This window comes from Opisthocomus hoazin, chromosome 2, assembly GCF_030867145.1.
Source record: "Opisthocomus hoazin isolate bOpiHoa1 chromosome 2, bOpiHoa1.hap1, whole genome shotgun sequence".
NCBI classification, from domain to species: domain Eukaryota; kingdom Metazoa; phylum Chordata; class Aves; order Opisthocomiformes; family Opisthocomidae; genus Opisthocomus; species Opisthocomus hoazin.
The window spans coordinates 92,260,149-92,276,576 of record NC_134415.1 but is presented as its reverse complement, the minus strand read 5'-3'; the positions used below and the strand labels follow the sequence as shown (position 1 = coordinate 92,276,576).

The 16,428-nt window shown below is 41.6% G+C and overlaps 1 protein-coding gene across 1 annotated transcript in view; it reads right to left on the bottom strand.

The window, feature by feature from the left end:
- Window positions 1-16,428, bottom strand: part of ME1 (malic enzyme 1) — a 185,258-nt gene that overhangs the window by 1,678 nt on the left and 167,152 nt on the right. The window contains exons 10-13 of the mRNA XM_075414440.1: window positions 13,654-13,759; window positions 10,364-10,506; window positions 8,006-8,179; window positions 865-963 (exon numbers count right to left, since the gene is read on the bottom strand). Of these exons, the coding sequence (XP_075270555.1) occupies window positions 865-963; window positions 8,006-8,179; window positions 10,364-10,506; window positions 13,654-13,759 (522 nt within the window). The remainder of the gene's footprint in view (window positions 1-864; window positions 964-8,005; window positions 8,180-10,363; window positions 10,507-13,653; window positions 13,760-16,428) is intronic.

The following is a 16,428-nucleotide window of genomic DNA, read 5'->3' as shown; positions in this document are numbered from 1 at the left end:
CGTGAAAAGGATTTTTTTTTTAAATATACAGAATGAGTGGAGCTAGGGCAACCGTTTCATGCATGAAGGCTCCTAGTTATTCTTTCAAAAGAACATGCAATACGCAGAATTATTCACAGTAAGGTGACCAAGAGAGAAAACAATAGTTGGAGAAAAAAAGGTCAGAGGAATAAAGGTCACACAAAACCAGCAAAATAACCTCCTAAAATGCTGAAACATGCCCCCCCCCCAAAAAAAAAAACAAACCCAAAAAACCAGAATGAGAGAGGAACTGGGATAAATACGTTATCTGAAAACTTCCTCTTCTTCTCTCCAGAGCAGCCACACTTCTTGGGAAACTGTGAGTTTGGGTCCGTTACTGAAAATCCATAGGCATCAGGTCTGTATTTGCCAGTGAAAACCAACCAACCGAACAACCCCTGACGCAAACCGGAGCCGTAAGTAAAAAGCACCCCCTGCAGTTAGTTATTCTGATAGGCCAGAGTAAGGATGGGAACAAAAGGGAATAGTGCCTGGACACAGGGTGACATTTGCTCTCTTGACAAGCAACTGATAATCACGAAGGGCCGAAAGCCTTCAGCTGCGCAGCTCGCAGGACGGTAAGCCTGGGACCTGCTCCCGGTGGGTGGGCAGTGCAGTCTGGGCCCTACAGACATAAACACTTGCTATAGTTCCATATCTTTCCTTCTTGTACTTCATTTACATTTATGAATTTAATTTTGAAACTGCTGCTTGTCCAAGATTGATTGATTGACGTAAACCGACTTCAACTTGTGTGAAGGTGTGTTAGTTAATCAAATCAAACGCTCAATTATGTAAAGAGCGTGAGAAGAAAAGAAGCCAGAAAAGACTGAAATAACTTACCCTCACAGCAATTTTCAGTGACACGTGCTGAATAGTGACTAACGGAGGGTACAGACGACCTTCCTGTAAATTCTCTTCTGAAACTTGCTGAGCTATTACCTAGAAATAAAGCAGACATGTTTAACTTGAAATGCAGATGCCACTGTAGCTTTATTAGACAGTGATCTAGTCTTAAGCAAAGAAATGGTTCCGCTTCAGCAAATCACGCAGATACTGCTTAATCCACGTAGGTGGTATTTTTTACAACCGGCATTATCATTAGGAGTAGCTACACAAGAGCTAAAAATTTAGGGAGTTATGCCCTTTTCTCACTCCGACAATCATTCAAGTCTTGAATAAGTCCATGACACACATAAACCAGAAAATAGTTCACTGTGAGATATAAATTCCAGCCATCAATGGTGGTTGGGTCAAAGAGTCCTAAAATTAAAGAAGCATCTGTTATTCTGACAGTTGTCAAGTCAGAGAACAGAGCTGAAACCCTGAAGTGTAAAATGCTTTGAATACAATTACTGGTGGCTGAGCAGGTTTGTTGTGTGTCCAGCTCACGCATCTAGCCTGTATGAAAGCAGAAAAGTAAGGATGGTCAACCACAGAATAAAGTAAAATAGAAGTATGATTATCAGGGTGCTTTAAAGCCCTGATGGTCACTGCAGTCAGATGTAGAAATAGAAGGTCTAATGCTAAATCCTGGCTTGCTGGGACAGAAAAACACTGCTGCTAGAAAAAGTCCGTCCACTCTGCTTAAAGGCTGCAGTGGGTCTGTCATCTCAACCGTACCAAGTAACTAAAGAAATTATTTTCCTCTTTGCTTGATTTTCCACCAGACTAACCAGGGGAAATAAGGGATGATACAGAAGTTCTGATGCGTGTCCGAGAGGAGCGTCTTCTTTGTGGCCTGAATATTCTTGCTTGGTCTTCCTAGTATGACTGGAAGTGTTTTGGTGTCATCTCTAGCAATGAACAGATCAGGAAAGCATGGCAAGCTGGAGAAGCTGGTTTTTTACTGTTTCCCCACTGGCCACATGAAAAACCTGCTATTGCCAGGAGGCGTGAGGACATTCTCCACAGAGTGAAGAGAGACACTGCTTGCACGGTCTGCTTACGGGTATACTTCAGGAACCTCCTCTATTACTACAACAGATACCTTTTAAGAAGCAAAGGGTTCTGGGGCTGCCTTTGGGTCTAATGATATTCCTGCTATCATCAGCTAAAATGTGTGAAAAACAGAAAACAGCATTTCAGGGTGATCCAGATTGGGATTTGCTGAGCCTGAGCATCAGCTGATGCCAGTTTGCTAACCTGTCTTCTACTTTGTAATGGTAGTGGTCTCCGGTGGACTTGAAGATTTCATTTCTTTAACTGCCCGCTTTTGCACCTTCTAGGGAGCTGCTAGTTAGAACCAAACCTAAATATCTTCCAAGCAAACTATGCACAAAATTCATATATTAAACATGGGCTGACTTTATGCAGGTGTTAATAGCTACCTTCACTAACATTCTCTACTACAATTCTCAAAATAAATTATTTAAAAAAAATTAAGAGATAATTGCATTGGCAGAATCCAAATTTCAAATTTATCTTGCTTTGGGACGGAAAGGAAATGACATGGGGAGGGGGTGTCACTTGCCCTTTGGACAGCTGGGAACATGTAACAGACACAAGAAAAGGAGGTTCTTTGTATAGTGCAAGCTCATACATTCAAATCTGTTACAGTTGATGAGGAGTTTCCACTGATATTTAGTACATTAAGCTTGCTCCTGGAGTGTATCCTTCTGTTTAGCTTCATCCCAAAGCAAACCAGTCCCTCTCCCCTCCCAAGACCATGCTGCACTGCGGACCAAGGTATGTGGGGACACCAGGGAGATGTGCTCCAGAAGACCATTCTGATGCAAAAGAGAAATGCAGATGTGCCCTTAGTGTTCCCATCAGGAGAAATAATACATTTTTGTGTAATTAGGGATTAGATAACAAAAGGTTAGAACCAAATCACTGACTGATCCAGGAGTGCCGGGATACTACTGTGTGATGTGACCTGTAGGGGTACTCTGTGGGTGGAAGGAAAGCTCTGGTCTGGGTAGCATCTGGTGAAGCTGTGTATGACTCATCAAGAGGTTCTGAAAACACCCAGCAAGTCCAGGAAACACTGTGAAATGTAACTGATAACATGGCCCAAAGAGAAGGCAAGAAGTGCACGTTTAGGGGATCGTACTAGGAAGATCCTTGAAACAGCACAAACTGCTTCCGACAGTTCCTGTTGCATGTGGGAAACAGGACCTTGTGTACATTGCTTGCAGACAACTAGGACTGCATCAGAAGAGATGCCTGGCTATCACCAATTCATCCTTTCGGGCAGAGGTAGGTAAATAGTTTGAACTAAAGAGCAAACACCACAGTAACTCCAGGTTCAAAGAGAAACAACGTTCTCTTCTGCGCGCTGCCCAGCATGCTGCTAAGTGGTGTAAGCTTTTGCATTTGGAGTGGAAATGCTAACAAGAGCAACAAGAGATTCTACTGGTGTTGAGTAGAAGGAGTAAAGGAAAATTACGTGTTTACATTTTAATCTGATATTGAGAAATACAGCAGAGCTAAAAACCCACTAGGGGGAGCTGAGACAACGTAAGCTCCAGTTTTCGCTTCCCATAATAGCAGGTAGGTTACTTCAAAATGATACACAGCCCTTTGGTACGACAAGACGTGCATCTGCATGTGTAAAGGGGAGGTCGCAACGTGAGATTTCTGCTGTTAACAGTTTAACGGGGCTCTGCAGGAAAGATGAAAGCTGAATAAATCAGCAGCAAGTTGCTGTTAGTGTAATGCATCGCTGAAAAAAACGGTTCAGGAGTAGAGTAGTTCTGTTTGGTGATGGGGTTGATAGAAAGCAAGCCACAAAACATTTGGGCAGTGCTCGAAGTGGGAGAGGCAGCAAGCTTAACTACGCAGAGGCCATGCTATTCCTTCTGACATACTCCTGTAACAGCATTAAAAACTACGCAAAAACACAGAAAGAAACAAGCATTTTCTTCATGTGGTCTTTGAGAAACGCTCCTTGAGAAAATCAGTTTAGTGGCAGGGGGAAAAATGATGAACCAACATTTGCTGTTATTAATTACATTTGCTGTGTCACATTTGCTGTGACACATTTGTGACACAGCAAATGTAATTATACAGATGTATAAATCCACAGTGTAACACCGCTTTGAATAGTGTGTATTTTTGCTCCACTTGCTTCAAGCAAGAATGGGATAGAATCATGAAGGGTATGAAAAACAACAAGGATGATCAAAAGGTTTTTTTTTTTTTGTACAAGGAGAGAAAAAAAACAGACGGGAGAAAAAAAAGACAGAAAACACGAGAGACAACTGAAGGTGAACATTTCTCATGGGACTACAGGGAACTCAAATCATCAGACAGCAGGAAATCACAAGAGGAGAGTTTCTTTTTCCACAGAACTCGTAATTAAATTGTCACACTAATTGCCAAAAGATGTTTAAATGTATAAACATGTTTAAAAAGCCACTAGGCTCATTTATGAAGGAGAAATCCATACAGGGATAAAACTTCCAGCGCAGAAAGGCCATGCAGTGCAGGCTGCCAGAAGCTGAGAAGCCATTTCAGCAGAAGGATCACTCTGTATTTTCCCCTTATTTATCCTCTTTTTCTCAGCTTCTGCTGCTGGTTACTTTCACGGGAAGATACAGAGCTGTTTGGATCTTAGGTCCAACCCAGTATGGCTATTTTCATGTTTTAAATTTTAATTAATTCAAGCTTTTAATAGAGAAATGAGCTAAGCCTTATTGCAGAACCTAAATGAAAGGCAGCCAAGACAAGACAAATGGCATAAAGCAAGTGGGGGCATCTTGGCTTTTGGAGGACGTATTCTCTGTAATGAAAGGATTTAACAGGATTATTTCTGGAGTAACTTAACTGGAGGTCACAAATGCCAAGAATATTTCATTAGTTCATAATTCTCTGTTCCTTTTGTTGTGTTTGGTTGGACTTAGAAGAATAGGTAATGTCCCTTGTCATCACTGAGCAATTGCCTGCAATTAAGAGGTATTACAGCTTACAGTACCTTAGATTTATCATCCAAAATCAAAGTTACATTCAGTTTTACTTGGCAGGAAGAAAAGAACACTGAAAGTAGAATTCGTTGTAGTTACAATAAGCTATTTGTGACTTTTACCAGATTTAATTGGAGAGGTGGCAAAGCACGAAGACAGGAGGTGCAGGCATGCAGCCTGGGTTGCTTTTTATTTATACTTTCCTTTTTCAGGTAAGCAACCACTACAACGTGAGAAGGTCCCTCTATCTCACATGCACGGGTTTGGTGCTTTAAATTTTGCAGCATCTTGGGCGCTTCCATTTCAAATGGAGAATACTTACCACTATTCTAAACCCCCCGTGAAACTATTTTCCTTTCATCCTTCCATTAAAAAAAGGCAAGAAAACAAAACAAAAAAGCACTTTTGCTTTTGCTTTATACTCTAATTTCAGGTAAGGGCCTACGCGGTCCTCCTGGCCTTCACACCCCTGACACCTCTTCTGACAAAGCCTCCTCTGAAACCCATCGGCCGTCACCGTGCTCAGTAACGGGCTGTAGCTCACCCAAGCCCCAGCCACACATTGCCTCTAGCGCAGGCAGGGAGACCAGATGTGACTGCTCTTTGCTCCAGCCGTATGGCGAGCAGCTATCCATTGATCTTACCGCCAACAGAGACTTTCTATGCAAGAAAAAACCACATTTTTACATGTCAAACTTTTCTAGGGGTTTTACTAGAGGAAGAATTATGTAGCAAAACCTTTACCAGTGAAGAACCTCTACCTCAAGAGAGAATTTAAAAGCTTCCTCACAATTTCTGATAACAGTTTATTTCCCTGACTGTTACGTTTCTTTGTTCAGTTAAATTTCTTTGTTCAGAACAGATTTTTTTCTGACTTAGTAGACTGCCACTTGAAACACAGTTCAATCCACATATGCGTCACCTTTCATCCATCAGCACTCTATATGTAGGAACCATTTCTCCCAAACCAAAATGAAGCAACTTGTAGAATGAAAAAAGACAACTGTTTAACACAGCAGTTTAGACCAGCAAGTGAGGATCACCGTATCCAACTGAAATTACAGGGAAGGATTTAAAGGGAGGATATAATTATGCAAGTCTTACAAGATGGACCATTGCCCTCCTAAGATGGTTAAAGCCAGTGGAGACAGTCTGGGCTTTTTACTAATTTTAAAGATGGAAATTGTGAATGTCTTTCTTACAGAGGGCAAGCTGCTGGCAAACGTTTTAAAGATGCCACGGTACATAACTTAAAAAAACCCTTCAAAAATCCAACAAGGGCAGCATGCAAGTGCCCACCTTTTAAGAAAGCTTCCCCTGACATCCTGCCAGTCATAGCATTACGCTGTCTACCAGTTGCCTCCCAGTGATAGAAAAGGACCATTTTCTTCCCTTTAATCCCTGAAAAGGACACAAGGAGCAAGAATCTGGGATGCAACATCCCTTAGAGAAGCTGCAAGAGTTGAGTTAGGCGTTCTCTCTTCTGCTAACTGGTGCAGCTTTTTTCCCCTCTGTTTTTTTGTTTGTTTTGTTTTTGTATTCCCAAGTGTGCTTACACAGCTTCTTTGAAGATTAGGATGCTGCACTTCCATGAAGTTCTGTGGATTGTGATTGGTATGAGCTGGATGCTTAGAAATTATCACTGAAGTGAATCTAGGTCAATCAGAGTTAACCTGGTCAACTGAGGCTAGCGTGCTGCCTTATTTCCATAAAAAAACCCAAAAAGCGTCAGGCTTTTAACGGCTTTGCACAGAGGTGGTCAGACCATCACGCACTGCTTAGGGCTTTCTAATCACCGAACCTGGGCTCTCTCTGAGCTAGATGAGCTTGGGAACACATTCCTGGGAGCTGAGTAGCCAGGAGCTTGAGCAGGGATATCCCCCACCACTCTGGATAGAAGGAAGCCGAGCCCTGTCAGGCTCATTACGTTGATCTTGGTGCCAGCCAAGAGCAGAACCAGCTGAGGCAATGGAGGGGACAGGAACTCCAGGACAGAGCAGGAAGAGGAGGAGGAGGAGAAGCAGAAGGTCAGAGGCAAGAGTGGTAAGGGTGCAATGACGCTATAGCAGATGAGGAGCAAAGATGCTGGACTCAGAAAAGCACAGAAAGTTAGAATTTTCTGAAATGAGAAACAGCTACAGAAAGATTGACTTATCATTTTGAGGGATTTTTTTTGTAAAAAAAAAGAAGAAAAATGTGTTAAGCATTTGATTTCAACCACTGCTGGTAATTTATTTTGTTTGAATAAGGGATTCTAAAATAATAAAGGCCAGATTTTTCTCCCATATATGTTGAAGATACAATCCTGTGCATTTATGGTATTACAATGTAAGATAGTCAGACTTTGAACAATCATTGGAAGTAGGTGGTGAATGGCTCCCAGAACCAAAAGCGTTTGCTCTCTGTTCATCTCTTGCCCAGTGAGTGGAGAAAAAGGAATCACATGTTGGATAACGTCAAAACAAAGATTATAAAACATTACCTGAGGAAAGAAAAGGATAGGAAAGAAAATGGGAAGAATAACATGGCAGTTGTGTAAAACTGTAGTGCAAGGAACCACAAGGCAATGGAGTGCTTCCACCAGTCGTTGACAAGAGAGGTCCTGAAAAAATGATGCCAACAGCTCTACTCAAAATAGCAAAAAGCTAAAAGAAAATCAAACAATTTTTGCAAGCAAAACACCCACAAAAGTCACCCCAAAGCGGCCAACATCAAAATATAATTCCTTTCAATCTAAAATCAAACCTGTGTACACGTGTGTGCAAACTGTACATCTGTGCGTTCACCTGTGATAATACAGTATGGAAGTCTTTTTTTTCTGTGCCAACAGAAGGTGAAGTTTATGTCAGATGATTTTTGGACCAAGTATTAACTTTTTGTCCTGGTTTTGGAAACAGGACAAAAAACCAACCCGTTCAAACAGAATTTATAAAAACCAACATATATTGCAAATAAAGACCTTACGCAGAAAGCACTATTTTTCCAACTTTAAAGATAATATTTAGCTATTTCTGTTTAATTGTTCATTATTACCAAGTTACTAAATTAAGGAATTTAAATAATTTTTAATACAGTACCTCAGCAGTTGTGAGGAACACATCCTCGCCAATATGTTTCAGTCCACATGCAATAACGCCAAGGGCAACTCCTGGGAACACGTAGGAATTGTTACCCTGGCCAGGATAGAGGGTTTGTCCGCTTGGAAGAGTGACAGGATCAAAAGGACTGCCACTGGCAAAAATGCCACGTCCCTAAATTGTAACGAGAAAGCAAAAGAAAGAACGCTAGTTAAGGGGACGCTGTTGAAATATTTCACACATCCTTTTAAATATCTACCACTGTGGAAGCTGGGTTGCATCTATTTAGTATCTCTTCTGAGAGGGTGTTAGAGCTATTTGACTGAATGTGTTTCAAGAACATCAGGATGCTGATCCTAGAGACTACTGGTGATTATCTGTGAGTATCTGATGTCAGAGAGTAACAGCTGCCTTATTCAGGTACGAGCTGTCCATACAATTTAGAAGAGGAGAAACTGAAAGCCAGCACTCATTATTCACCTTGTGCATCCATGCTAGAAGAAGGGTACACGGGAAGGAAATCTCAAAAGTGGACAATACTGTCATGGTAACAATGGGTGATGCTGCTGGATTTTTTTCACAACAGCAGATCACCCATAAAAATAACACTAAGGCCACTAAATCTTGCACTTTTGGATGGGGCAATTTCTGAGGATCCGTGGGCAGGCAGAGCTGTCTGTCCTTACCAATCTCCCCACTTCAGGCCCCTGCGCCCACCCTGCAGCTCAACAGAACAACAGAGGTGCAGGCTGCGTCCCAGGAATGCCATCCCATGGTGCAACCTAGAGCACAAGTGGGTGATGGGACCTGGTCTGCCAGGACCTTGTGGCTCCCCTCTGTGTAATACACCACGCAGGGTGAGGGCACCAACTCGGGCACCGGCGTGTGAGATCATCCAACACCCATCAACCACTAGGATGCTTCCCAGCAGATTTTTCGGTGTTGCCAAGTAGCCCTGCAGCAGACGGGGCCCAGGCACCGTGCTCAGACTGGTGCCAGGAGGCACTACGGAAGAGCCAGCCTGTTCTGGAGAATTAGAGATCTTAGCTGTACGGATACAAGTCACACCATAACACCATCGAGTGCTGTTCGGGGGTGGCAGAAGGGGCAACTCAGGGGTGAGAGCGCTGCTGGTTCTCCCCAGATCATTCCCGACACACGGCGAGAGAGAAACCATTTCTACAGCGGGCAGTGCAGTTCTGGACTAACAAGGGGAATGACGTTGCACAGGCTCTGCGTCCACAGCCCAAAGGCCCCTGCCTCTTGCCTTGCTGGGCAGGGAGCACTCTCAAATTTAAGCAGTAAATTTAGGTGGGGAAGAAAAGCCAGCCTTTATTTATGCTAGCACTGCTGAAGTGATAAATGTCACTGTTAAATACTTCACAGGCTCTTTGTATCAGAAATACCTATGCTTATTTTAGACAACTGGAAACATGCATTTTAAAATAAGCCACTCTTGCTATTCAGCTCTTCAGACGAATATGCTGTTTGGTTTGGTGTCATCCAGTATTATCATGGCCGGCTTATTATACGTTTTGGTGACAGATCAAATGCTTCAGTGCGTCTTTTGCTCTGCCTGCCAGCTGTCGTTTGCCACCATAAGCAACCCTTCATGTAGGCTGCTTCCCTGGCTTGAGCACTGCGCTGTAATTGTGCACTGTGCAGAGGGAACAGGCATGCTAAATTTGACTTTTCAACTGTCATTCAAACTGCCCTGTATTTGACAAGAAATCCAGACACAATCCACTGTGAAACACATGCAGTCAAGTACTCATACACTTCAAATTCTAGACTCAATTACAGGATAACATGTCTATTAGCACTTCCATAATGCAATAATAAACAAGCAAGCATGGTTCTTTTAATTTTCACCTATGTTTCCATAATAGAAATCTTTGTCAATTGAGTCAGTTACTCGAGTTCTTAATAAAGAATTATTTTAAAGATCCTATTTCCTATACTGAAGTATTTTCTCACCCTGAAGAGTATCTATAAAATCTCAAATGAAAAGCATGCCACTGTGTGTATATATTACACAAAGTGGTACAGTTCAAAAACAGGCATAAGGCTTTAATGATTGATGGTTACTGATGCTTTGGTTATAATAAAGACTACGAGTCTTGCCTGACACCAATAAAAGCTATTAAATGTTTTTATGAGGGTGTGAGCTTGTATGGACTTCAGTGAAATTGTCTTGATAAAATCTGAAAAACCTGTTACTTAATTTAACTCCTTTTACCCCCACACAGAGACATGATTAGGACTTGCTACTCCACCCTCTGTCTTCCTCCCATTTTGAATATAATTTCAGATTTACTTTTCACTATGTATACTGGAGAGATGTTAATCTTTGGTTACCTCTGTATATTTGTAGCACTGCTCAGCCGTGCATTCTGCTTTGCTGGTAGGATTGCTGAGAGCGAAAATAATAGGACGTTTGTTTAAAGCAGCCATATCCTGAAGAATTTCTTTAGTAAAAGCACCACCAATTGCAGCAACTCCTAAAGAAGAAAAACACAGGCATAATAAGCAGACTAATGAAATCAGTTCAAGGTAAGACATGGATGTCACTTTTAAAAGAACAGAGCTCCTTTTATTGTGTACCTCCCTCTTAAAAATGGAGTTCAACCTTTTTCCTAATGTGGCTAAAGTCTTGTATAGAAGATTTTACAACAGCGAAACTTCAGTATTAATCCTCACATAAGGCAGAACCTATTCACCCCTGCACAGTCCGACGAATTTCTCACTTCACTTTTCTCAGGCCCTTTATCTAAAATACACATGTATCACCTAGCCTGCAGGTAAGTCCAGTAAGCAGTACAAAGGTACAACTCCGTCTCCCAAAGTCTCATGCCACAGACTGGATAGTTTCTCCCAAATCCAATGTGTCAGATTTCAATTTCTTCTGACACGATGAGTAAAGTCTCTGCCTTCTACAGCTGACCATTCTGTCATCTCCAGCCTCAGCTGATGAATAATCCCAATTTTGAGCCTAAGGCTTCCCTGACAGCAATAATTTTTTTGAATACATCCCTTTCCATCCCACCAGAGATGCTTTTCTGTTCTCCATACTGTTCTCACAAGCAAAAAGGGGTGTGCGTGATGTTTTTGAGATGCCAATACGCCTGTATTTCTGCCTAACTTACAAGAGCTGGGAACCCAAGGGTCAGCAGCTTGCTCTCCAGGCCTTCAGTGAAAGACAGATAAACAGACCTTGGAGTAAACCTAAGGATCTTTAAGCCCCAGGAGGCCCCTATCGCTTGGCTTGTAGAGAAGGTAGCCTCCTTCTTGCTCAGAGCCTCCAGCGCCTGGCTCCCTGCTCTGCTTTCCACACAGCATCTGAGTTTCAACATCAGAAAAAAGGCTGTTGTTCCCTCTCTTGGGGGAGCAGGAACGAATTCAAACCCGGGCCAGGAGAGGGTCTCTCTTGGGTCAGGACTCTTAACTGCTCGTCACTCATGCACTAAGGAGCATCCCAGCATTGCCCGCTCTAAAAGGACAGCTTGGTGTCTGCCCGAGGAGAGCTTGGAGGGAGGTGAAAGGGGTCCTCACCTCCCAGAGCTGGCTAGAACGTCATACATGCTCCAGGACTGACATTTCTTAAAGGTGTCTTAAAGGAGTATTTTCTGGCTAATTCTACATGAAGGACGGTATCATTTTACAGAGACATCTTCAAGCACAACATGCGCCCTCAGTAGGGAGAGGTGGGTGCCCCGCTGAAATTCCCTGAATTCATGGAATCATAGAACACCAGATTAGAAGGGACCTCAAGGATCATCTGGTCCAACCCTTCTTGGCAAAAATCATTTTAAATTGAGCTTTCTCAAGAGGTCTACTGATAGCCCAAGCAGCCTACGACAGGCTCTTTAGGTGCTGTTTAGGTGTTTAGTGTGGGCCCAATGATAAGACCCATTTGGTTTTGCGTCTGGCCAAATCTCCTTTATTGTGATCCCTTGGTACCAAAAAAGGCAGCTCTTAAATTGGCGCAAGTTGGTGACTTCTCTCAAAGTTTAAACATCTCTTGTTCAAACATTTCTTTCACATACTACTATTTTTTGCAAATCTGAGCGCTCTGTACTTCACTATCTATGAACAGATAAGGATGCTTAGATGCAAAAGCTCTGCTAGACCAGCTGGGCCACTGTATTTTTGATGTACAGTCGTGGCAGTCAGGATTTTGACCCACTTGTGTATAAGAGCTCATTGTACACCTTAGTTTCTGGTTAAGTCTGCAGTTGCCAAATGTTTAATGTCTTCTAAAACTGCTTCTGGACAGCCAATATTAAGAATGACAACTATCTTCAGATACAAAGTTAAAACAAAATGCTCCAAACCATCTCATTGACTATTTCTTTTTTTGTCTTTTATTTTAAAATTGCAATTTCTTATACTTCATCAAGCTAAATGAAGGCTTTTCCTTGAGCCATCGCAGGCAATGAAACATGTATGAGGATTTGCTGAGACAGAGGCAAGTAAAACATTGGGAGAAGGAGTATCAGCATGACTCCTGCTGCCCAGGGGAAGATACTGCATGACTAGTCCTCCAAACTGAAAAACTCCCCAGTATTAATTTTCTTTGCTGTTTCTGTTGGAAGAGCCTTCATTATGCAGTGTGTGTAGGAGAAAGGAACCTTGAGGGAAAGCGCCACATAGATTTATATATAAAAATGAATCACAGTAAACATCCCTATTTATGACAACAAGCATTCCCTAAGCATCCACACACCTTTATCTTGATAAATATCACAGATCATTCAGTCTATTCTTCTGTTCCACTAGCTTTGCAGCCTTGTATTCTGCTAAATAAATTCTCTAGACTACTTGGTGTCTGTCTTGCAGTCATAACTTTATGGAGCATAGAAAAATATAAGCTTTATTTACCTCATTCATGATCATCGTCAAAAGCAGATTTTACTGAACAAGGACCAGGTGGTCTAAGCACAGTCGAAAAGGTAGCTCTTAAAATGTAGGATAATTTTCACTGTGGCATTTCAGATTTTCCAGCATCTGATAAATGATTTTACTAGCTAGACAGATGAAATTCCAAGTCTTCATATTAAAAAAAATTGTTTAAGAGGACTTGCAGTTCAGTACTGAAACTGTCACTGGAATATAATAACCAAACTGTGGAGAGCTGAGCAATCCTTTACTGAGATCCCAAATAAACCTGCAGCTTGTATAAAAGAACAAGTCTTTGTAAAATCTGTGTTTTGGTCTGCACAAAGGATGGGTGGGTAAGGACCTGAATATGAGTGAAAAGAAGATTCAGCTACAGCATGCTCAGATCTGCACAGGTTTACATGCGCTTAACTCAGTTTTCTCAGTCTAAGTTTGAGGTTATGTATATTACACCATCCACATTAAATCAGAAGTAATTTAGGAAGGTGCTAAGGTTCTCCATCAGATGTTTAAACCAACTCGGGTTATTCCTCCTGTGAAATGGATGGCTTGGAGTGAAAGCAGTGTTACATGCTTGGATAGTTACTGTTTGTTCAGTTGCTTAATAGAGTCCATTATGCAGCTAGTGTTTTCTAAAAACACACAAAGGTAAACTGTTCAGAGGAACTTGATCTGGTCTTCAGACAAAGCCACATCCCCATTTTTTTTCAACAAAGAAAAGGTCATTGCTTTAAAGCAGAAGAAATTACCTATTAGCACAGATGGCTTGATATCTTTAACAATATCTTCTAGATTTTTCATTTCACCATGTTCATGGGCAAAACGTTGTTTCTCAGATGTTAATGAGGCACGCCCCTGAGTAAGGAAAAGAAAAATATATTTGTTGTAAGTTTAATGGAACCTAATATCTTGGGATAATCAGTTTACAAAGTATCTGGTTTAACATGTCCTATTTTCATTTCTATTTTTGTGTCTGTCACCAAAAACCACATTAGACAAAGTTACACTGTGTACAGCTAACATGCTTAGAATATTTAGGACTAATCTATTTCTCTAAGCAATAGGTAGATTAAATTTAATATTTTTACTTAAAATTCGTAACACCTGTAGAATACCACTGTATTAAATATTACATGAAAGCATCATTAATTTCTTATTTGAAGCATTCTTAGAGCTGTTTTACCTGTTAACATTTAGTCAAATGCTTAAAGTTACTAATGATAAGACATAAACATATCTATATAGCAAACAGTATGGAGGTGCCGGGGCAGGGAAGTTTCATAACTTAGCAAAACAAAATTAGTTTCTCCTAGCTTTTTCAGCTTTGCTCTTGTTTAAAAGTAGAGACTATATGGGAGGAGTATATAGGCTATAGGGGACCCTACGTTTTGCTCCACATTTTTCATATTTAAGCATTCCTTCTGAAGGATAGAATAAAAATAATTCTAACCAGATGTCTGGAGCACCATTTTTGCATTAACAAAATTGACTCAGCTGTGAAACAACTTTCGCCCTGATCCACACCGTCAATTTCCACTCATCGCTGCCCAACCAGGTTTCCAAATGCAAGAAGACAGAGGCAGGAAAAAGGGCTGCAAACGGGATTTGAGCTCAGTGTAAGTAACGTGGACTGTGGGGCAAGAAGGGGCCAGAATTTATTAAAATTATATTAGTTGTCTAAATACGTGGACCTCTGTCTGTAGACAGGCATCTGAAAATTTCAGCGGAAGAGTTTAAAATGCATACACCTCCACCACTCATTTTATTCTCGTGCCTTAAAAAACATCCCTGCAAAGGCACTTTTCAAACACAAATCTAGAAGACTGTGCCAGCCCCTCAAATATCTTACAATTTCAGACAGCAAGGAGCAGATTATACAGATATATATGGAAGAACATGAGGAAAATGGAATGCTAAATGTAATTTTGAGCGAATAGCCAAAACAGATGTATATTATCTCCCCAGTCACATCTTTTCCAGCTGAAAAGATGGGTCTCCTTAATCTTAGCTAATTAATTAAGAATATACTGAAGTAATGGAACAGAATTCATCCCACAATTCCACCAAAGTCTATGAATTTGACAATTTTGGCTCAATTTAGGGCTGCATATATGATCAGATTCAAGCCAGGGTTAGTTTTTTAATGGCATTTTTGCTTAATTTTAACAAAAATGAGAAATCCGACGCCACGTTTCAGACCACGATTCTGCAATGTGGCAACACGTGGCTGCGCCAGTCCTATCACCGAAGCTCCTCTGCCAGTCCTCGGGTGGCTGCCGCAAGAGCCGGTAGACAGGAGGGAAGGCCATCGCTCATTTCCAGCTGCAAGGAAAGCGTTTCCATCCCGAGGGTACCACAGGAAGCCGCGGAAGGCTGTTATGTGGTCGCAGCTGGCTGAGCTGGTCTGCCTCACAGGATGCCAGCTTCTCTTGGCTCACCCATCATTACAAGGAATTTCCAGAGATTTCTCCTCTTCTACAGAGTTTTTTACATGACCAAAATACAGAGTTTTTAAATTAAGAGGGTTAAGTATGGATGCGCTTATACGAGGCTTAAGTGTTCTCCTAGAGCGATTAGCACAGAAATACTGGGATATGGGCACCTGCTTTCCTTTGTGGGTAAAATGTGAAATTCTCCGCCTTGAGAGAATGCCGCAATATTAACAATTTTTGGCATGTTCACGCTCGAATACTTCCACTGTCAATATACGTTTTGAAGTCTGCCGTTTCCCAGCACCCCAGCAGATGTCCCCACAGTCTACATGCAGTCAAGATGCCTCTCATTTTAAAGCAGGAATGGTCCCTAACATTTTCAAGGGGAAATTACGAAGTTTTCTTTTTTAGTCACCAAAGAAAAAAATGCATTTGTGACTTCCAGGCCAAAAGCTTGTTGCTAGGAATAATTCAAAATACTGTAATAAAAGTCACTATTCATTCTAATTGGCTGGTTGGTTGAAATCAAAATGCTCAACGGAGCTTGACGTGGAAGCAGGTTTCCTGGGGAGCTAGGGATGGGTGCCACGTGCTGCCATCCCATCCCACGCTGCTTCTACATTTGATTCCTTAATAGCATATTAGGCTGCTATGGAGAAAGCTAGTTTTTGATCTGGTCTTAACATCCAGCCTCCGGGAGACTGCCCAGGGCTAACAAGAGAAAAGAAATCACCTCTAAGAGCTGTGACCAGCTCACTCTTCAGGCTGGGGCAGGCTGTCAGCTCTGAGAACCTCCAGGATCTGCAAATCTGGGAAGATCCATCGGAAAATGACCTCCGATTTTTTTGACTGTGAGTAACAGCTACGAGGTCAGGCTGACATCTTCACAGAAGAAAATGTTAATGTTCTTTTATTTTCATTTGCAACCAAAACAAATAACCAAAATCCTGCATAAAACAGAGTTACTGCTTTGCACAGTTTTACACTTGATTTGCTTTCAAGGAGGTGCTTCAACATTCTAAAATTAAGATAATGGCAGAGCTGTTAAAACACTTCTTGATGCAACACCAAGGACTCAAAGCCGCATTTCCT